Here is a 21,947-nt window from a genome sequence, read left to right on the forward strand (position 1 = left end):
ATGCTTCTTATTAAAATGTTTTATGCAAACATAATTTTTTATATATAACCAAGAGTCTAATTCATGGGAGCTGAAGGGTCTATGTGAATACCCCACGTGGTGAGTTAATCTGAGTATAAACGGATTCGAATTCAGTTTTCATAGAATCTATGAAACGCCATGCTACCACTTGATCACTAATACGAGTTTATGCAAACAGAAAATTGTCAAAAATGATGAATTTTTGTTTTATAAAAAATCGCTTGTTAGATTATATCTTATTAAAAAGTGCGACCAAATCAATACGACATGATTTAAACAGACAAGTGAATGTTATTTTTGGCAAAACAAATGCACTGCGCCACGCGTGAGATTTCATATTCACACTCACATGTGTATAATGTACATTATACTGCTACAGTGCATCTTTGCATACATGCACATGTTCCCACATACAGATACAATACAAGTAAACAGAGACGTGGTCTCTAAACTTTTCCTATACGTGTGAACACAAGTATTTTTCGATTATATTCACCTGTCTTTCAGATTAAACAACATATATACAACTTTTGGCATTCGTAGTCTAACGTCTACGATTCAACGTATCAAACCGTATTTTATAATTTATGTTAATTTTCAGATGAATAATTAATTCGTTGGTTAATCATCATCAACAATTTTTAATAGTAAAAAACAAAACAAAATTCAAATATGTGTTACATACAAACAGTTGGTCCATGGGAGCCAGTCACCACCTACGACTACCAGTTCTAGACTCTAGTCGATCCTTTGCATCTCTCCCTCTATATAATACACACACTGGAAATATAGGTTGTTTGTGTGAAGAAAAATACAAAGAACTACTTCATTTACAAACCAAAAAGGTTTATCATCATCATCATCACCACCATGCCTGCTTCTTCGGATAAAGTAACGAGACAAGTAATCAAGAATGTTTTAGCAAAGCTTCTGTAGGGGGATGGATGTGCACCTTCCTACAAGGCCCATCAAATAGAACGCTCCGGCCCGCTACAGCACAGAACCTGGCGAGGAGATGAGTATCAGTCATCGACGTCCTGAGTCGCCCGATAGGAGTTCTCGGATATCACTTAAGCCCAACAGCGCAGCAGGCCCACATGATCGACCGAAAGCCCACGAGCTGAACTCCTCAGTAGGGCGAACTACCAAAGAGTCCTATAAAAGGAGAGTAAAGGGAAACAAGAAGGGGATCCACACTTTTACATACTCACAAGGCGGCTAGATCTAGGGTTTTGTTCCTCTCTATCCGCTATCTTGTATCGTTTCTCGGCTAGCTCTTCGAGCTCCGCTTTGTCTTTCTCTTTACACTCATTCTGTAACCAGCTCCTTATATCCTCATCTATAAAACGTCTTTGTTAGACCCACAGACGAGTTCTTCGTCTTCTCTTTACTAGTTTCGACCGAACTCGGTTCTAACAGTTGGCGCCCACCGTGGGGCTAGCAAAGTAACGTTGGCAAAGATGAGTCAGAACCCCGAAGGTTCCACTTCCGGCGACGAGCACGACGCGCCGGGCCCAACCCCAGTCACGGCTATCCCGATAGCCCCCGCCTTTGTTGATACCATCATGGAGCGTTTTGCCCGACAAGACGCCGCCCAGAAAGCAGCTACCGAGCAAATCGCCGCAATCGCAGCACTACTCGCTCCTCTCGCCGGTGCTCCAGACGCAGCCACCGACACCATCCGCAGGCAACTGTTCGTAAGTGACATAGCTGCTAACCCGACGAGCCACGGCGCTCCTCCCAGTACTCTCAACCCGGACGCAGCGCCTTTCACCCCTGCGAACCCAGATCTACAGATGGTTCGCGAGGTAGCCGCACTCAAACAGTCGCTCCTAGACATCAACTCCAAGATACACTGCGTCACCACCTCCGCACCGCAAATAGAACGCGTTCTGGCAAACACCCTCCGAACACCATTCTCCCCGGCGATAACCGGCGTCAGACTGCGACACGTCGAGAAGCTCCGACTACCGACGTACGAAGGCCTCACCGACCCGACGACTCACATCACGTCTTTCAACATCGCAGTACGCCGTGCAAACTTCTCCGACGAAGAACGCGACGCCGGCTACTGTCAACTCTTCGTTGAAAGCTTGAAAGGACCGGCCCTTACTTGGTTCACGGGCCTCGCTGAGAACTCTATTAAAGATTTCCACGACCTGTCGTCCGCCTTCCTGAAGAACTACATCATGTTCACTCAAGAAGACGCAACGGTGTCTGATCTTTTCAACCTCGCCCAAGGAAAGGATCAAAGCTTGCGCAACTTCATGGAGAAGTTCAAAGCCATAGTCTCGAAGGTCGTCTTACCCGACAGCGTCGCGGTCGCCGCGCTTAAAAACACGTTGTACGTCCACTCGGTCTTCCGTGATGACCTCTACAGGAACCCCACGTCGTCTCTTTCTGATGCCATCGCGCGTTCCCATAACTTTATACGCATGGAAGAGGATACGAAGGCTCTGCTAGGCAAGTTAAACGCGTCTAAAGCCGCAACAGCCGACAAAACCGGCGCGAAGAACGCGGATAGTCGACACGAGCCACGCCAGCACTCATCAGGCGACCGAGCCGCCCAAAAGAAGAACTTCGTGTACGCTGTTGACGATGAGAGCTCCCCGGCGTCAACGACTGTCGTGCGCGAGAAAGGATGGAACGTTTACAACCGCGAAACCGACGGAAAACCGCCGGATTCCTCCGCCGCAGTGAGTTCTCGGCCCCCGGGAGCCGAGAAGTGGTGCGATTACCACAACGCTAAGTCGCATAACACCAGGGAATGCAAGACGCTCTTCGAACAATTTCTCTCCTCTGTCGAGAACGGAAAACTCGAAATCGAGCCTCCGAAACCTAGAGCCCGAGGAACGGCGAGCTGGAGTAAAAACAAAGACAGGAAAACCAGCAAGTCTGAAGGCAAAGCCCCTCAGCAAGAGAAACGAGCAACTCCCGAAGAAGCAGCTCCGGCATCCCCGGAAAAGGGTAACTCGTCTAGCGACGAGGAATCACCGAGAAACCGGCGACGCGTCGAGACTGTCTTCACAAGACCCGCCAAGGGCACCGGCGATCATGAACTTCCGCGAGCGAGAAGACGCATCAACGTCGTCCTGACGCAACTGGAACCCCCAAGCGACGAACCTGAACAAGTTTCTCCTCCAGACCTGCGCGCTCGGCTGAGCAGCCCAGCCCTTGGCGACCTACGGAATATCCTCAAGCGGAAGGAGAAACCAGCGGCAGATGCAGTCAGTCACGTCCCCGATCTCCGCGAGAAGATCAACTCCTCTAAGACTCGCCGGTTGAATAACCCAAGTCCCATGAAGCCCCGCCCGGTGGATCTGCGAGAAAAGCTCAACTCCAGGAAACCAGATTTGCGAAGCCAGCTCGATCGCCCCCTGTACTCCGATCTTCGACAAAAGCTCGACGTCTCTAGATCTCAGCATCCCAACCAAGACAAAGACACTGTAATCAACGTTATTATGGGAGGATCCCCGCCCTGCGGTGACTCCGTCAGGTCCATTAAGGACTACCGTCGTCAGGCAACTTCCTCGCGTAAGTGGCCGACAAAACCCGAGAACGATCATCACATCACTTTCTCGCCTGACGACGCCCTTGGCATCCACATGCCGCACAACGACCCCCTCCTCGTTGAACTCGGAATCGGCGACTGTCAGGTCACCAAAATTCTCATCGACACTGGCAGTTCTGTCGATCTGATCTTTCGAGACACACTCGATAAGATGGGCGTCGATACGGGAAGTATGAAACCGTCATCCCGCTCCCTCACAGGTTTCAACGGTTCCTCCGAGGCCATGATCGGCACAATCCGCCTTCCAGTGTACGCATGTGGCACGACACGAACCGTGAAGTTCTCAGTCGTCGACTCTAAAGCCCCCTATAACGCGATCCTAGGCACCCCTTGGCTGCATTCGATGCGAGCTATCCCATCGACTTACCACCAATGCGTCAAGTTCCCGGGACCAGACGGCAAAATCCGAACGCTACGGGGCGATCAGCAAGCTGCCCGAGACATGCTAATCGCCACCATCAAGCTTCAGCGACAAACCTCGCATGTTAACACCGTCTCAAACCCCTTACAGAAAGCGTTTCCCCAACAAGAGGAGGTCATCGATATATCCCTCGACGTTTCTGACCCTAGTAAGGTGATCCGCATCGGAGCATCCCTACCGGACAATATGCAGCAGCAACTCACCGAGTTTCTCCGTCAGAACGTCTCCACCTTCGCCTGGACCACATCCGACATGAAAGGGATCGATCCAGCAATCACCTCTCACGAGTTAAACGTTGACCCCACCTTTAAGCCTATCCGTCAAAAGCGCCGAAAACTGGGACCCGAACGATCCAAGGCAGTCAACGACGAGGTGGACCGACTGCTCGCCGCCGACTCAATCATGGAAGTCAAGTACCCCGACTGGCTCGCTAACCCTGTCGTCGTCAAAAAGAAAAACGGAAAGTGGCGCGTCTGCGTCGACTTCACGGATCTAAACAAGGCGTGCCCAAAAGATAGCTTCCCCCTCCCACACATCGACCGTCTCGTCGAGGCGACTGCCGGAAACGCCCTCTTGACATTCATGGACGCATTCTCTGGCTACAACCAGATAATGATGCATCCTGACGACCGCGAGAAGACGGCGTTCATAACAGATCGAGGAACCTACTGCTACAAAGTAATGCCCTTCGGCCTTAAAAACGCAGGAGCCACCTACCAGCGCCTTGTCAACCGCATGTTCGCCGACAAGCTAGGTTCGACGATGGAAGTATACATCGATGACATGCTGGTCAAGTCGCTCCGAGCTGAGGATCATCTCACGCACCTCAAAGACTGCTTCACAACACTCAACGAGTACGGCATGAAACTGAACCCGGCTAAATGCACGTTCGGTGTTATGTCCGGCGAATTTCTCGGATATATCGTCACTCAGAGGGGTATTGAAGCTAATCCCAAACAGATATCGGCGATCCTCGATCTTCCAAGCCCCAAGAACAGCCGCGAAGTACAACGCCTCACTGGCCGAATAGCAGCGCTCAACAGGTTCATCTCGCGATCTACTGATAAGTGCCTTCCTTTCTTTGAATTGTTGCGAGGAAACAAACGATTCGTTTGGGACGACAAATGCGAGGAGGCCTTTGGCCAACTCAAGCAATATCTGACTACTCCTCCAGTACTCTCGAAACAAGAAGCGGGTGACATTCTCACCCTCTATATTGCCGTCACGCCTATCGCCGTCAGCAGCGTGCTCATACGCGAAGATCGGGGGGAGCAAAAACCGATCTTCTACACGAGCAAACGCATGACAGAAGCCGAAACCCGCTATCCCACCCTCGAGAAAATGGCGCTTGCAGTGGTTCACTCGGCGAGGAAACTCCGCCCGTACTTTCAGTCTCACACGGTTGAAGTCCTCTCCAATCAGCCCCTCCGAACAATCATGCAGAACGCTAACCACTCTCGGCGGCTAACGAAATGGGCGATGGAGCTCAGCGAGCATGACATCGTATACAAGAACCGAACAGCAGCCAAGTCTCAGGTCCTCGCTGACTTCCTGATCGAACTCACGCCCGAACTCGAGCAGGATCTGGCCGTGTCATCTCGTAATTGGATTCTACACGTCGACGGCTCCTCAACCAATAAAGGATCCGGCGCCGGCGTTCAGCTCCAATCCCCAGCCGGCGAACTGATAAGACAATCTTTCAGCTTCGGCTTTCCCGCTTCCAACAACGAGGCTGAGTACGAGTCCCTCCTCGCAGGATTACGCCTCGCCAAGACCGTCAGAGCCAAACGCCTCAGCGCCTATTGCGACTCTCAGCTCGTCGCAAGTCAATATAACGGCGAGTACGATGCGCACAACGCAAGAATGGACGCCTATCTCAAGCTTGTTCAGAACCTCGCGAAGGACTTCGAATTTTTCGAACTCACCAAAGTCCCGAGAGGGGAGAACGTCTGCGCTGATGCTCTAGCAGCCCTTGGGAGCAAGCTACACGATCAGATCAAGCGGATAATTCCCATTCATCGGATCGAGACCCCCAGCATCACGGCGCAAGACGCGAGTACCTCCTCTGTCTCTGCGGTAGCTGTTGTAGCCGATATGGACATCGACTCCTCTTCCGACGAAACCCCCGACTGGCGTACCGATCTGATCAACTACCTAGCACACGGCACCCTTCCCGATGATAAGTGGCTAGCGCGAAGACTGAAGGCGCGCAGCGCCCATTACGTCGTCATCGACGGTGAACTACACCGTTGGAACGCCAACAAGGTCCTCCTGAAATGCATATCAGGTGACGAAACGCGACTGGTCATGGCTGAAAATCACGAAGGCGCGGCCGGTAATCATTCTGGAGGGCGAGCTCTAGCACTTAAAGTTCGAAGTCAAGGCTTCTATTGGCCTACTCTTAACACGGACTGCGAGTCCTACGCCAAACGCTGCGATAAGTGTCAAAGACACGCGCCCACGATCCACTGTCCTACCGAACAGCTGCGCACTCTTACAGCACCATATCCTTTCATGCGTTGGGCAATGGATATCATCGGACCGATGCCGAATTCACGACAGAAGCGTTTCGTCCTCGTCCTCACCGATTACTTCACCAAATGGATCGAAGCAGAAGCGTTCGCCAACATTACGGACAAGGAAGTTCAAAAGTTCGTCTGGCGAAACATAATCTGCCGTCACGGCCTCCCCTATGAGATCGTGACAGATAACGGGTCGCAGTTCATCTCGCATCAGTTCCGCGATTTCTGTGATAAGTGGAGGATCCGCCTGAACACCGCGACACCGCGATATCCACAGAGTAACGGCCAAGCTGAATCATCTAACCGTACAATCATTGATGGACTGAAGAAACGACTCGATTTGAAAAAGGGTTGCTGGGCCGACGAGTTGGACGGCGTTCTCTGGTCTCACCGCACAACGCCGCGTTCCGCAACCAAGTGCACTCCATTCTCCATGGCCTACGGCGTTGAGGCGATGGCTCCCGCAGAGGTCAATGTCACCAGCCTCCGCAGGTCCCGAATGCCCCAGAATGTTGCGCTCAACCAAAGTATGCTGCTCGACGCCCTTGACGCAATCGAAGAACACCGCGATCAAGCCCTGCTCCGAATCCAGAATTACCAACATCAAATTGAGAGCTACTATAACAAGAAGGTCAAGTCGCGCCCTCTTGAACAAGGCGACCTGGTTCTTCGAAAAGTCTTTGAGAATACTAAGGAGTGGAAAGCTGGCAAGCTTGGTACTAATTGGGAAGGGCCATACCGAATCACGCAAGTAATCAAACCAGGGGTTTACCGCCTCGAAACATCAGCCGGTGAAGCAGTTCCTAGAGCATGGAACTCCATGCATCTTAAGCGTTACTCCGCCTAGCTCCGTTACGACATCACAGGCGATGAACAGGCTTCACTAACCGAACAATCGTGCAAGTGCGCATCACGAGCCACTCTTGCTCTATTGTTAAAAAAAAAAAAAAAAAAAAAAAAAAAAAAAAAAAAAAAGAGAGTCGAGTAAGTGCACCCTCCGCGTCACTCTTACTCGACTCCAACGAACTACGAATGGCTTGATCCTCTTCGGAGGTACGTAGGCAGCCTTACCCGGTGCAGCTATAACCAAACCACACAAATCAAGTCGAGATCACTGGCAAGATCAGTGAGTTAAATCACGACTCGAGCAAGCCCGCCTTGGCGAATAAAATTGCCTCAGGAGAGGCTCTCTGCTTTGGCGAATAAATTCGCGGTTCGTAGAAGAAAGATGGCCTTTAACAGCGTCACTGAGCCTTCCAAGAGGGCACCTATCAGCGAGCCAAAACGTAACCCTGAAGACTCTGCTTTGGCGAATAAATTCGCCTCCAGAGGACTTCCTGCTTTCGGCGAACAGAATTGGCGGCTGAACCCCTTTTTCCTTGCCTTAAGATCTTTTCGGTAACACTAATCTAATTGGGTGAACACAACGTGAATCTCTTTCCTTGCCTTAAGATTTTTTCGGCAACACTAATTCAATTTCTGAGGGAAAGCGTCGTATGCAAAGGAAAGTCGGATATAAAAACATCGCGAAACATCATACACACAAGAGAGAATAAGTCAATGGGAAAAAGACATTCACCGATATCCGAATGGAAAAAGAAAAGGGGCAAGCAACGTCACAACAAACGGAACCCCGACCAAAAAGAGTAAGTAAATAATATTACAACATACAAAGAGAGTCAAGGCTCGCGATCTTCGGGATGAACCTCCAGATCGGTCCGATTTTTTGCTCCAGCAAGATCAGCCGCAGCTTTCGCTCCTCCGCCGCTCTCGCCAGCAACCTCCGCTTCCATCGTCTCTCCTCCGTTGGCAACGAGAAGAGGAGAGGGCGAATCACCGATCTCGCCCTCCTCCTCGCTTGAAGATCCATCGGAAACCACGAACGGGGAATCTTTAGCGGAAGGCTCGGTTTCGGCGACCTTATCTGGAGCGGCTCCCTTAGCAGGAGGCTCGGTTTCGAGCCGTTCATCTCCCGAACGCTGGAGAAGAGCCACAGCGTCAGGGTCCATCACGCTTACGTTAGACCCAAACAGATCAAGCGACGCTAGAGCATTTTCGTCGACATACTGAGAAGGAAGGATCAGAGGCGACAGCGAAAGGTCAGACTCTGGGACAGGTTCCACTGCAAGACGAGCAACCTCCGCCGCGTACTGTTTCTCCTGCGCAGCGAAGATATCGACATGCGCCTGCGTAAGTGGAGAGCCGCTGTCCAAAATCATTTCAATGCACTTCTTCGTTCCCATCGCTTGCCCGTAAAGGTTGCGAGCTAGGTCGAATTCACCTCGACGAGATTCGCGGTCCCGGATGTTGTTGAAGCGGACGTTAGCCTTAGCGATCATCGCGCTTAGGACCCTCGCCCTCTCCCGAGTAACCTCGTAAATTCGGGAGTCCCTAAGCCGCTTCCCCTCTGAAGACAATTCCGCGGCGATCAACGCATTCCGTTCTTCTAGAGCCGCAACCTTCTTGCTCAGAGCCGCGTTCTCATCACTCAACCCCTTCTTTGCAGATTGAGAAGATTTCAGTTTTTCCTCGAGCTTCTCAAACTGCTCTCGGAGGATCTTCTTATCTTCGATAGCCTTATCCTTGGCTTCCTTGAGCTCTCCCTTCACGCGATCGATCGCAAGTTGTCGCACCCTTGCGAGCTTCTCAGCCGCCGCCAACTGGACCACAGTGCGTCTCAACTCCCCTTCGTACGCCGCGACAAGCAAGTTCATGTTCGCCTCATTCTGCGTACGGCCACGTTCTTTACTTTAAAAACAAATGTATATACTTAAGAAAGATCGAAAGGAAAAAGGGGAGCTGGTTGATTACCCGCTTGCTCGAACACGCGACCTCGGCATAAAGCTCCTTGAACGCAAGCTCTTCCACTGGAGGCAGACCAACAGGATCTCCCCGAATTTGGCGAGTCAACTCGGCACATCGCGGAGGATTCAGAATCAATGGCATCCTCTCGTCATAAGAAAAACTGACCCGATCCCTGAAATCTGGAGTCAACCCTCTCACCGGGAAGCTCCCACCGGCTGATCCGCCAAGCTGTGGCGCGCTTTGCACGCTACTAAGAGGTCCTGCCACATCCTTATTCCTCCTCTTAGGACTACCTCTCGACTGCCCCAAAGCATCGGAGGCGTCCTTTCGAGGAAGAACTTCATCATGGTGAGGAGAGTTGGCGGGAATAAGAGGCTCCTCCAAGGTTTCCTCAGATTGTACTCCAAGAGAAGGATCGACGGCACTATCCCGCGACGCGACAGAGTTCTCGGCGCCCTTCTTCTTCCTCTTCTTCTTCTTCTTATCAAGGGACTCAATTGGAGCAGTTCCCTCAGACGGATCGGGGTCTCGCTGGTTTACCACATCAGCAGCCACCTCTGCTTCGTTGCTCGCAGACTCATCACGGCCCCTTTTCTTCCCCGTTTTCTTCTTCCTCCTCTTGCTTTCAACGGAGCCGGCTGCAAGTCCTGGATCGGGAGCCCCTGCCTCGGGGAGTTGTTCCTGAACTTCCGGATCAATCAGAGGAGAAGTCCTAGCAGAAGCGGGATCAGCGCCAGCGCTGGAAGAAGGAACCTTATCCTTAGTCGCTAAAAGCTTCAGTTGTCCCTTCAAGAGAGCGCTTAAGTCCGGGACTCCCTCCATTTCCCTAGCTCTGTTGAGCAACCCCTGCTGTTTCCTGGTAAAAAGCGACAACCGCTTCCTTCTCCTTCTGTCGATGATCGGAGCTTGGTTAGATATCCAGTAAGTCTCTGCAAGGAAGAAAAAGGAAAACTCGAATCAGAACCAGAGATGAAGGAATATAACAAAGGGCGAGTAAATGCGAACGCTACCTCGTAACGCACGATCCTGAGCACGGCGTGTCCACTCTCGACTGAGATCAGGCCAGCGACGATGACTCGTCGTAGCAAGGGCCTGAGCGTCCTCGAAGAAGTTCTCCGGATATGCGATCGTATTCGGATGGCTAACTGCAAAACCAACAAAAAACGGCAAAAGCAAAGGTCAGGCGACTAGCGAAGCAAAAAACAGGTGTAGCAACTCGCTAACTACCGAGTCTAAGGTTCCACAGAACACGATAATCTTCCTCGGGAGGCTCTGCAAAGGCGTACTCGTCTGACTTAACAAAAAAGTAAGACCGCCGCCAATGCTTTGTCTTGTTTGGATGACCACTCAAGATGTTGTAGCTTGGACGCATCCTCAGCGAAAACAATCCGGGCCTCAAAGCCCTCACCGTTGTCAACTCTTCAAACGTTCTCACGCTCAAAGAAATGTTAATCTCAGCGGCTACCATCATCAGCGCAACGGCGATCCGATACGATCCGTTAACGAATTGGCTAATGGCAACATCGCGCCGGAAGGCGTAGGAAGTCACCAAACGCGGAATCGGGAACCAAAGTCTCGTATCCTCCCGAAAATAAGATTCATACAGGCATTGATAGCCGACTGGAGGAGACCAAGGTCTCTGTTGGCTGCTGGGAATCAGGTAAGTCACTCCGACGCCTCCACTAACTCGCAGCACTTCCCTCACGCTACTATGGGTAGAGTGCGTCCCGACGACTTTCTCCCACTCCTGTCCCTCCGCGTAAGGGCTGCGAAGAGATTCAGGAGGAAGCGCAGGAAGTTCCTCGAACAATCCTCCCGGGTGGAAGCGTATGGGCCTGCACTGCTGTAACTCCGGAACCCACGAGCGAGGAATCGTCGATTGAACGAATCGCCTCCTTTTTCTTCTCGGAGCAGCCTCTGTACGAACCGTCTGTTCGCTAGGAACCTCGAGCCCCGGATCCACTCGAGGTGGGTCCTCTCCCTCTCTGACGATCACGGGGACGCTCCTCTCCTCGTGAAAAAGCCTATGCGCGTCAGCCACTAGAAGTCTTTGATCGAGGGTCATGCCGACCGTATCTCGCATGGCGTCGCGGTGCAGCAGACTGAATTCCTCCAGTGGACTCCCATCCCCGGAATCGTCTCCAGTCGGCGTCGGATCGGTGGATATCGACTTCCCTTTCTCCTCTCGCGAAAGCCGCCTCCTGGGTATCATGACCTCGATCCAAACGTACGAGAGGAATAGATCGACCCCCGCGACGGACTTAGAGAGAGAAACTATAAAAGAAAAAGAGAGAGAAAGAGAGAGAAAAAAGTACCTGAAGCAATGCAGAAGAATGAATCTCTCATCAGAGAAAGACTCCCATTTATAGCAAAGGCCAGGCACGCATCTCGAAGCGCCATCATTACGCCTAAAAAGGCCTAAAAGGCCTAAAATGAGCCTACGTGGGCCTAGAAGCCCGAAATCTTGAACCACAAAACCCTAGCTCCTCGACAAACCAAAAGGCCGGTTCGATTGAACCGGTCCAAGCTAACCGAACCAAAATCGGAGTAGTCCGGTTTACTTTCGAATACCAAATGGTCAGCCCTCCCAAGACATCTCCCCTTGAGCGAGCAGATTCCCCCTCACAAGCACGTCATCTTTGGCGAAGTAAGTCGCTCTTCACCGGTCCACCTTAGAAAGCAGGTCCTTGCAGCGAGCAAAACGCCTAGATCGAAGGAACCACTTTGGCGATCAAAATTGCTTCCGGAGTTGCACGTAGGGACGAACGGGCTCGGCCGTCACCTCTGCCTGCGGAAAAGCTTCCCGTTCTGGCGAGCAAAACCACTCCCAGGAAAATCTCCTGCTTCAGCGAGTAAAACGCCAAGTCGAGAGCCCAACGCGACGAGTAAAAACGGTGGCACCAACACGGAGAAGCCCCCTACTTCGGCGAGCAAAACCGCTTCCACGGAAGCCTCCTCCTTCAGCGAGTAAAACTCCCAGTTGGAGCTCCTGCTTTGGCGAATAAAATCGCCTTGAAAGCTTCATACGAGATCAAACAGCTTCGATCATCATCTTTGCTCGACGCGACGAGTAAAAAAAGGTAGCACCAACAGAGAGAGGCCCCTTGCTTCGGCGAGCAGAACCGCTTCCACGGAAGTCTCTTCCTTCAGCGAGTAAAACTCCCAGTTGGAGCTCCTGCTTTGGCGAGTAAATTCGCCTTGAAAGCTTCATACGAGATCAAACAGCTTCGATCATCATCTTTGCTCGACGCGACGAGTAGGAACGACAACACCAACTCGGCGAGCAACAGACACCCTTCCATCGAGTAAACTCGCAGTCAGTTCGCAGAAGTGACCTCCCTTCAGCGAGCAACGCCGACTCGGCAAGGAACAACTCTTCAGCGAGTAAACTCGCAGTCGGCCACCAAAGGAAACTTCCTCCAGCGAATAAAACTCCCAGCCGGGGTTCCTGCTTTGGCGATCAAAACCACCTTTAGAGCTTCACGCAAGAATGAACAGTTCCAGTCATCATCATGCCCGACGCGACGAATAGGAACGACAAACACCAACTCGGCGAGCAGGAAACACCCTTCCAGCGAGTAAACTCGCAGTCAGCTCGCAGAAGTAAGCTCCCTTCAGCGAGCAAAACCCTCAAGCCATTCCTATTCAGCGAGTAAGGTCACGGTCCTGATTGACGATGTGGCGATCAGATCCGCCTGATCAGACACTCCCCATAAGAAACCTTCGCGACACGAGTCCTCTATTTTATTAAGCCTGCTTACCTTGCAATCCGTTGACTCACGAGATCCCAGTCATCAACGGACTGGGGGGGACTTACTGTAGGGGGATGGATGTGCACCTTCCTACAAGGCCCATCAAATAGAACGCTCCGGCCCGCTACAGCACAGAACCTGGCGAGGAGATGAGTATCAGTCATCGACGTCCTGAGTCGCCCGATAGGAGTTCTCGGATATCACTTAAGCCCAACAGCGCAGCAGGCCCACATGATCGACCGAAAGCCCACGAGCTGAACTCCTCAGTAGGGCGAACTACCAAAGAGTCCTATAAAAGGAGAGCAAAGGGAAACAAGAAGGGGATCCACACTTTTACATACTCACAAGGCGGCTAGATCTAGGGTTTTGTTCCTCTCTATCCGCTATCTTGTATCGTTTCTCGGCTAGCTCTTCGAGCTCCGCTTTGTCTTTCTCTTTACACTCATTCTGTAACCAGCTCCTTATATCCTCATCTATAAAACGTCTTTGTTAGACCCACAGACGAGTTCTTCGTCTTCTCTTTACTAGTTTCGACCGAACTCGGTTCTAACAGCTTCAGAAAGAAGGTGAAGGAGCTCTCATTAGGAACGGCATCACAGAGTTAGTTTTCTTTTCTTTTTCTACAAATCCTTTTCATGACAATCCAATGTCTTCATCTTCAACTTTCATATACATATTCTTATCTTGTGGGGGTTGTATTCAGGATTGACCAGGCGTTGCTGGACCCGTTCGTGCTACTAGTTGATATTTCATGTAAATTTCTGACTCATATTTACATATTTATTTATTTATTTTTGATCAAAATGTTTACATATTTATAAGACAATAATATAGAGCATTCACTTATGTGTTCCTGTTTTGCTCTGTTTTTTTTTTATCAGTTTCGCTTCCAGCTGGATTCGCAGATCATCCTCACCGAGGTCAGTATCACCAATAAATTCTTTCACACGCATATATATACACATTACACAAACAAAGTCTACTCTGTTCTGTAATGACTCTAATGTAATTGGATCAACTCTATGCAGGTTTTGAAAGTGTTACTTACATGCTAAAAGTAAAGCCACAGACTCTTTCATCTTGTTCACTGATTACATTTCTTGAATCTTGGTTTGAGATTCTAATTTCGAAATCTTTTTTAAATAATATGCAGGGAGGTATCATTCACAAATATCTTAAAGGTCAGGAAAGTACAATCAAAGCCGGAGATGTTCAGGTGAAAAACAAAAATATACTAAACACAAAAGAAACAACGAGTCCTCTTGGAGTTTTCTTGATTCACTCTGTTTTGGTTCTTGATTCTGACAGTGGATGACAGCAGGAAGAGGAATCATTCATTCCGAGTTTCCAGAAGAAGAAGTCAACAATGGCTTACAGCTTTGGATCAACCTTCCTTCCATACACAGAATGTAAGAGAGACAGGTTTCTTCATTGTCATCTATATTACATGTTAAGATTCATGTGTTTGAATCTCTATGTTGTTTGATTTTGGATAGGATCGAGCCAAAGAACCTAGAACTGTCAAGTTTAGAGATTCCAAGAGCTGATAAGGATGGAGTAGAGGTAAAAGTTATAGCTGGAGATTCAATGGGAATCAAATCTCCTTACTACACAACAACACCAATCATTTTCCTCGACTTTACCCTCAAGGCAGGATCTCAAACCCACCAAACCGTCCCAGAATCTTGGACTGCTTTTGCCTACATTTTAGAAGGTGATGAGGGTGTGTTCGGTTCCTTGAACTCTTTGGCTATTCAGGCGCACCATGTTGTTGTGTTTGGTCCCGGGGATTTAGTTAGCGTGTGGAACAAGTCAGCCTCTAGGGCATTGAGATTTCTGTTGATTGCAGGGGAACCGATCGGTGAGCCTTGGGTTCAGTGTGGCCCGTTTGTGATGAGTTCGCAGGATGAAATCGATATGGCTTTTGAGGACTATAAGAATGCTAAAAACGGGTTTGAACTGGCTAAGAGTAGATAGAGGTCACAGAGAAAAGAATTTGTTAGCATAAAACAAATGATTTGTTTTTTGAGTTTTGTTTTCTTTAGAGACTAAAGGGAGATAATAAAAAGCTGGTAAGACTCAAGAATCTATTACAACTTTCACTACAAATCAAAATTCTGCTCAGAGCAAGCTTAAACAAAGAGAACGTTCATGCATAACTCCAACATAGTTTCAAATAAAAAAATCTAATAGTAAGTCAAGTTCGTGTTCTTAGCAGCCAATTCATGTGTAATGATACTAAATTAAAACCATATTGATAACTTCAACCAAACCAAAGATAATGGCTAATGTGTTAGTTTAACACCAACATTTTTAGCAGTTCTGATGAGTTTTTTTTTCCCTTGTGTTTAGACTAATGGATTTAGTTAGCCTGTGGAAGCAGTTAACCTCAAAGCCGTTGATGCGCTTGTGGTGCAGTGTTTTGCTATATCTGGATGCATGGAGAAATAAATATGTACACATGCCAAATAAAAATCACAGACTAACACATCCTCCGTAAAAAAGTTTTTGTTGGAGATAAATTGAAATAAAAATGTGTATTGACTTTTTCAAAAAAATGTGCATTTTGCATATCAAAATTGTAAAGAGTAGACCGGATGAGATAGTCCACTTTGTAAGGGTTTTGGGGGCCAATTGTCATGCCTCCGGGTTCGATATTAGGCGGGGGGAACTACTCTTCCGTGTCACCAGCGGTACTGGATGTTGGGTCTTATCCTCAGTCCAGGTAATATCCTTCCGGGTGAAGCGGACCGCTATCTGACCGGGGTCTGGGGAATGACCTACGAAGTGGGGAATCCCAAGATTATCAAAAAAAAAAAAAAATTTGTAAAGACTAACCAGTGGTATTCATTAATATTAAATGGAAAGATTTGAAAATAAGTAGAACTTAATTATTTTTAGCATGATTCCTTTATGTGTTTAAGAGATTTAACATTATACGAATATTAGCATAATGTCAATGCATATCACTATATATATGTATCTTATATTTACATATCAAACACAACTAAGTAACTCTAATTCTATCATCGATCTTTGTCATAATCATCAATATGTCATCCAGACAGGTCGTGAAGAAGATATTTGCAAATTTTGAGAATAGCAACGATGGTGCTAACATTAGACAAGGCATCACTAAGTGAGTTTCTTGTTTTCTTTCTCAGTTTTCCAAGAAAAATCTAGTGTCTTCACCTTCAAATTTCATATTTTTTTTTTCTTTTTGGGTTAATTCAGGAGTGACCATGAGTTATTGGACCCGTTCGTGTCGCTTGCTGAATTTTCTGGTAATTCTTATTACTTTAGCAATGTGCAATTTAAAATTTGTGATTTTGATTTTTTTACTTACTCATTGTTGTTTGTTTCTTGATCAGTTTCACCTCCGGGTGGATTCCGAGATCATCCTCATAGAGGTGAAATCATCTTTTCATTCTTATTATACATACAAAAGGCCTACATTGTTTTATAGTGTGTCTCATGTAATTGATAATCTCTGTGCATGTAGGTTTTGAGAGTGTTACATACATGTTGGAGGTGAGAAACAAGTCTCATCATGATTTAAATCAATAATCAAAAGCTTTATTTTTTTGGTTAACTCAAATCATTTTAACTTGATCAGGGAGGCCTCATTCACCAAGACTTCAATGGTAACAAGGGAACAGTCGATGAAGGAGATGTTCTGGTAAAAAAAAACTAAAACTAAAACATAAACCCTAAATTAACCTCTTAGATTTGTGGTTTTATTGTGTTTTTTTTTTTGTATATTCAGTGGACAACAGCAGGAAGAGGAATCATTCATTCTGAAATGCCTAAAGAACGCAGTAACACTGGCTTACAGCTTTGGGTCAACCTCCCTTCAAGTGACAAAATGTAAAACAAGATTCATCATATATATACAGACTCCACTTTTCTTCACATCTTTATCAATGTTTCTAAGATTCATGTTTCTTTGATTCTGCTCAGGATCGACCCATCAAACGTCGAAATATCGAGCTCTGAGATGCCAGTAGCATATGAAGCAGGAGTAGAGGTCAAAGTCATAGCAGGAGAGTCAATGGGAGTCCAGTCTCCATTCTACACAAGAACACCAATCATGTTCCTTGACATAACTCTCCAGCCAGGAGCTCAAACCCACCAGAGTATTCCGGAGTCCTGGACCGCCTTCGCCTACGTCATAGACTGCAACGAAGGCGTGTTTGGCTCCTCGGACTCTTACGCAGTGAAAGCACACACTCTTGTGGTGTTCGGAACAGGGGATGAAGTTAGCGTGTGGAATACGTCAGACTATAGGCCGTTGAGGTTCTTGTTGATTGCAGGAGAACCGATCGGGGAGCCTGTGGTTCAACACGGGCCATTTGTGATGAACACGCAGGCTGAGATTGATGGGACCATATGGGACTATCGCAATGGCGAGAATGGCTTTGAGAAGAAGTATTGGAGGTCAGAGTGAAAAGAGTCTTAAACAATAACCATAGACTGTTTTTTTAGTATACTATTTTTTCAGGGTTTTGAGTCTTATATTTTACATCATATCTTAACCAATAAACATCACATTTTTAATGGAATAAAGCATATTTTATTGTAAAAAGCAAAACTCTAAAAGAGTCATAGTAGTGAATGATACAACTGCACGAAAAGAACAAAAAGCCATACTAATTATAAGTAGGTTCCTTGGACACTTGATCAAACTGAACAGAGAAAGCACTCTTCGTTATTAGTAAACAATGGGTGAAGAAAGCTATGGCCGTCTTTCAAAGTTTTACACATCATCTCAAAGAACTGTGATACTGTCTTTGATTTTACATAATGAGCAAGAAATGTAATTCTGTAAAGAGAAAAAAACATTTAAAGATAAAAAAGTCTTTAACTAGGTGTACCGTTGGCTTTGCTCCTGTACACCTCTTCAAGACATTCTTTGGCTCGATGAACTTTCGATTGAAGGTAAAAGCTCCCAGCTTTGGCGTTGTTCTCAAACAGCTTATCGTATTTCTGCATTCATCGCCAACCAACAAACTCCTTTTTAGTTATTAAATACTCCAGAGTTTCAGACTAGACAAGACAAAGAAAGAAAAAATGTATGTTTTTTTACCTGTACTATCTCTTCCCAAGAGGTCTGCTCGGTGACACCGAGAATCTGCCTAGCCTCTTGCTCAGTAATGGATTTTCCTGCTTTACGTACTGCGTTCTGCATTGCTTCCTGCGCTACGCCAGTTTTAGAAGCATCTGCAAATATATAAGTTTATTTTGTTAAGATACATGACTCTTTGTCTTAATTACAAAATCAACATACACGAATCAGATAAAGCAAATTTGTTTGGGGAAACTTATAACATGTTCTGATATAAGTAGTAAAAAAAAAAAATCCACAGAGTCACTAGTCCACCATGAAAATGCAACTCGTTAAGCCGTGTCGCCAATATATTAATTGGAAAAAAAAAAAGAGCATTCACGGGTTCGATATAGTCAATCAAAACAGGGCAATCTGTTTCAGGAAACATATAAACTGTTCTAGAAAAATCCACAGAATCACTAGTCATTATGAAAATGCAATCTGTAAACCAATCTATCAATCGAAAGAAAAAAAACAGATGTTCCAAAGAGAGCAGTTGATGGAAATACACAACAAGAACTCACTAGCAAGAGCCTGACGATAGGCTTGAAAGAAAGCACGACCCAATATCCCAGAACCCATCACAATGAGCTGCGCAATGATTCTCCCTGCCTGTAAACAGAAACCAAATGAATTGACAACAAAGCACAGGCCTTTAGCCACAGATATCTACACGCATCAATCAACCTATCTGATTCACACCAAATCAACAACAAGCGATCCCAAATGAAGCTTAAAATGAATTGACTTTATCAAAGAACCCAACTCACCATTGAAGCTGATTAATTGCTCGATTGAGAGATTCGGAAAGATGCTTCTTTCGTTTGCGAGATTCGGATTCGTTTTTCGCGGGCGGGGAGAAAGAGAGAGATAAACCTGGACAGGAAGGCGATAGAACAATCTAGGGTTCTCTTTTTTTTTTTTTTTTTTTTTGGTTTTTCTTTTGGTTCGTGTTCGTGTAATAAACAAAAATGTTAGGACAAACACGGCCAAGACCAATGACCAGCACGAACAAGTACAAGATTAACGCAAAAGGAAATTGAAGGAAATTATAAAAGTAGTAGTATCCAACAAGAACCAAATACAGGTTATGCATGGGCTTGGGCTGTCAACATATCAGGCCCATCGTTAATCGGGTGGATCGATATTGACCGTTGAAAAATTAAGCCTTGTTTTTCTTTTGAACTTATAAAAGTGTTTCTTTATGGAACTTAAAACATGAAGGAAGTACTTTTATTTTGATAATATATTCTGTTTGTTTATATTGATCCTTGAATAAATGTGTGAACACCAATATCCAAAAATTGATAAATTTGATTCTATCAGTTTGGTCACAGACTCACAATATCCATAAAGTATTGTTTTGAACATCGTAATATCCAAAAATTGAAAAAGTTTGATTCTATTAATTTGATCAAGATCAAACAATAACAATATTTTTATTTTCAAACTTCTATTTTTTGAAATGATTTTCAGTTCTAGTTAGTTGTAATACATTTTTTCTGAATTATATGATTGGTTTATGTCATTCAATTTTTTGTAATTATTTTATAAAATTATATTTATGGTAATTTTTTTTTTTAAACTCGTTTTCACATACTGATTTTCTTTTGGTTTTAAGCTAACTAAAGATATGTATATTGTTTTTTAAAAACACTATATTAGATGATAGGTTTATTTGTTTAAAATATTTAAATATGTTTCTGTACCCATTCCAATAAAAATATATTTATAATAAAAATCATTTACTTTTACATAAAAAATACCTAAATTACTTTTTGTGTTTTTGCGAAGTTATATATAAATATAATTTACAATTTTATATTAATTTGCTTTTTGTTTATGTTGTTTTGGGAAAAAAAGTAAAACACATTTTATATGTAAATCAATATTTTTTTGATTAACCTGGAGGTAATTTATAAAAATTATTATATTTCATATTTATGGAGATTTCCTTATTATTTATGAAAATATAAACATAAAGGAAAACAAAAGGAAAATAAAAGTAAAATACATTATATATATAAATTAATATATTACATAATTTATAGAAATTTTCTTTTTAGTATTTATATAAGTTTGTAAGAAGAAACCAAAATAAAATTCTTATTAAAATTTTATTAAGTAAAAAGGAGATAAAGCAAAACTATAATAGTGGCAACAAGGTAGTAAAAAACTAAAAATGTATCATTAAGGATAATCAATACTATTAGAAAAGAGATCATCCTAAAAAATCTACTTAGAAAAATTGTTGCACCTATTCATTTTTAGCCCAACTTAATGCATATAACCAAATATTTATAACTAACATCTTTTCTATTAACCAAATAATTAATATCCTATAACGTTTAAATAAACATGTGACTATAGATACATTTAATACTATTTCATTTATTGTAACTTAATTAACAGTTCATATATGAATCTATATAGAAAATAAAATATAATCATGTATCTATATAGGGTTTATATACGGTTTAAAAGAGATATTTTTTTGAAAAAAATACTAAAATATTTAGGAAAAATTGTTTTTAAGCCAAAAATAAGTATATTGTCCCATTAGGCTAATCACAACCTATAATTGTTTCATTAAGATATTTTTTAGAAAATACCAACTGCACCCTCAAAAAATACAATAAAAACTAATTGTGAGATATAAAAATATAAGTTAATGACTAAAGTAATTAAAATTGTTGATAAACTAATTAAATTTAAATGAAAAAATCAGAAATTTCCAAATAAAAAAACAGACCCAAAGTCGAAGAGTTGTTATCACCGTATCCCTCTCTGGCAACATGATCTCTATCATTCGGTGGGGGCAATGACAAAAGTGCCAAAATTTAAAAATTACAGGATTTTGTATATCGATCATGTGTAACCAGAATACCGTCATCGGCGAGCCTTCAAAGAGTTATTTCTGGGTGCAACGCTGCTCCTAATGAGACAAAGGTGTTTGGTGGTTCAAATCTATGTTTGGCATATAGTTACATAAACAACAGGCCTTCGTTCACTCTCTTTTAATTCAGTTGCTTGTGTAACAATATTTTTTGTCTAAACTAAATTTATTTGTGTAATAGAATTATAAATTATAAAGAGTTAAACGAGAATTAGTGTATTATAACCAATTATAATATTTTATAATTTCAATTTTCTTAACATTTATTGGTTTGTTTACATAAATTCTAATAAATTTAAAATACTATTCTGTTTTATACTCTTTCATTTAAAGATATTAATTTGGGTAAACGGATATTCGAGTCGGGTACAGATCGTTTTTCAGATCTGAAACCTTCAAGTCCTAGACATTTTGATCTAATTAGATATTTGAAAATTTTCGGTTTGAGTTAATTCCTTTCGGACACATGTAGTTCCTGGTCTATAATTCAAATACCTATACAATAATTGGGTAAAAAAGCTCATGCACTCCAAAATCACAAAAAAAAACTGAAACACAAAAATACCTAAAACCAAAACAAATAACTAACAGTATTTAAATACCTCAAAATCCCACAAATTTTACTTGAAATTTGATCCAAACAATCAAAAATACCCAAAATTTTATCAGAATACCCAAAATATATTTCACATTTTTTAAATTTAACCTAAAACTCAAAACTATAACCAAAAACCCAATCCTAAAACTTAGAATATGTCTGTACTATTTAAATCATATCCAAAATACCCAAAATATATAATCTACACAAAACATTTCAGTTACTTTGGATATACGATTGGATCTCGGATAGGA

General features: G+C 44.5%; 3 protein-coding genes across 3 annotated transcripts; 2 read left to right on the forward strand and 1 right to left on the reverse strand.

Annotated features, from left to right (window-relative positions):
* Positions 1-833: 833 nt before the first annotated feature.
* On the forward strand, positions 834-15,182 carry LOC108858640 (pirin-1-like). Its single transcript, XM_057011134.1, has 8 exons — positions 834-946; positions 13,644-13,692; positions 13,796-13,845; positions 13,974-14,012; positions 14,121-14,149; positions 14,246-14,308; positions 14,401-14,501; positions 14,589-15,182. Exons 1-8 carry the CDS (start codon positions 892-894, stop codon positions 15,067-15,069), a joined length of 867 nt encoding a protein of 288 aa, XP_056867114.1. The 5' UTR covers positions 834-891; the 3' UTR covers positions 15,070-15,182.
* Positions 15,183-16,108: 926 nt separating this feature from the next.
* LOC108860863 (putative pirin-like protein At3g59260) lies at positions 16,109-17,672 on the forward strand. Its single transcript, XM_018634713.2, has 7 exons — positions 16,109-16,231; positions 16,327-16,376; positions 16,464-16,502; positions 16,595-16,623; positions 16,709-16,771; positions 16,859-16,959; positions 17,053-17,672. Exons 1-7 carry the CDS (start codon positions 16,146-16,148, stop codon positions 17,537-17,539), a joined length of 855 nt encoding a protein of 284 aa, XP_018490215.1. The 5' UTR covers positions 16,109-16,145; the 3' UTR covers positions 17,540-17,672.
* A 111-nt stretch (positions 17,673-17,783) lies between these two features.
* Positions 17,784-19,217, reverse strand: LOC108859320 (mitochondrial import inner membrane translocase subunit PAM16 like 2). Its single transcript, XM_018633212.2, has 4 exons — positions 18,970-19,217; positions 18,724-18,811; positions 18,179-18,312; positions 17,784-18,078 (listed from the first exon to the last, which is right to left on the reverse strand). The coding sequence occupies exons 1-4, from the start codon at positions 18,970-18,972 to the stop codon at positions 17,953-17,955; spliced, it is 351 nt and encodes a 116-aa protein (XP_018488714.1). The 5' UTR covers positions 18,973-19,217; the 3' UTR covers positions 17,784-17,952.
* Positions 19,218-21,947: the final 2,730 nt, after the last annotated feature.

Source organism: Raphanus sativus, chromosome 5 (genome assembly GCF_000801105.2).
Source record: "Raphanus sativus cultivar WK10039 chromosome 5, ASM80110v3, whole genome shotgun sequence".
In the NCBI taxonomy this organism is placed as follows: Eukaryota; Viridiplantae; Streptophyta; class Magnoliopsida; order Brassicales; family Brassicaceae; genus Raphanus; species Raphanus sativus.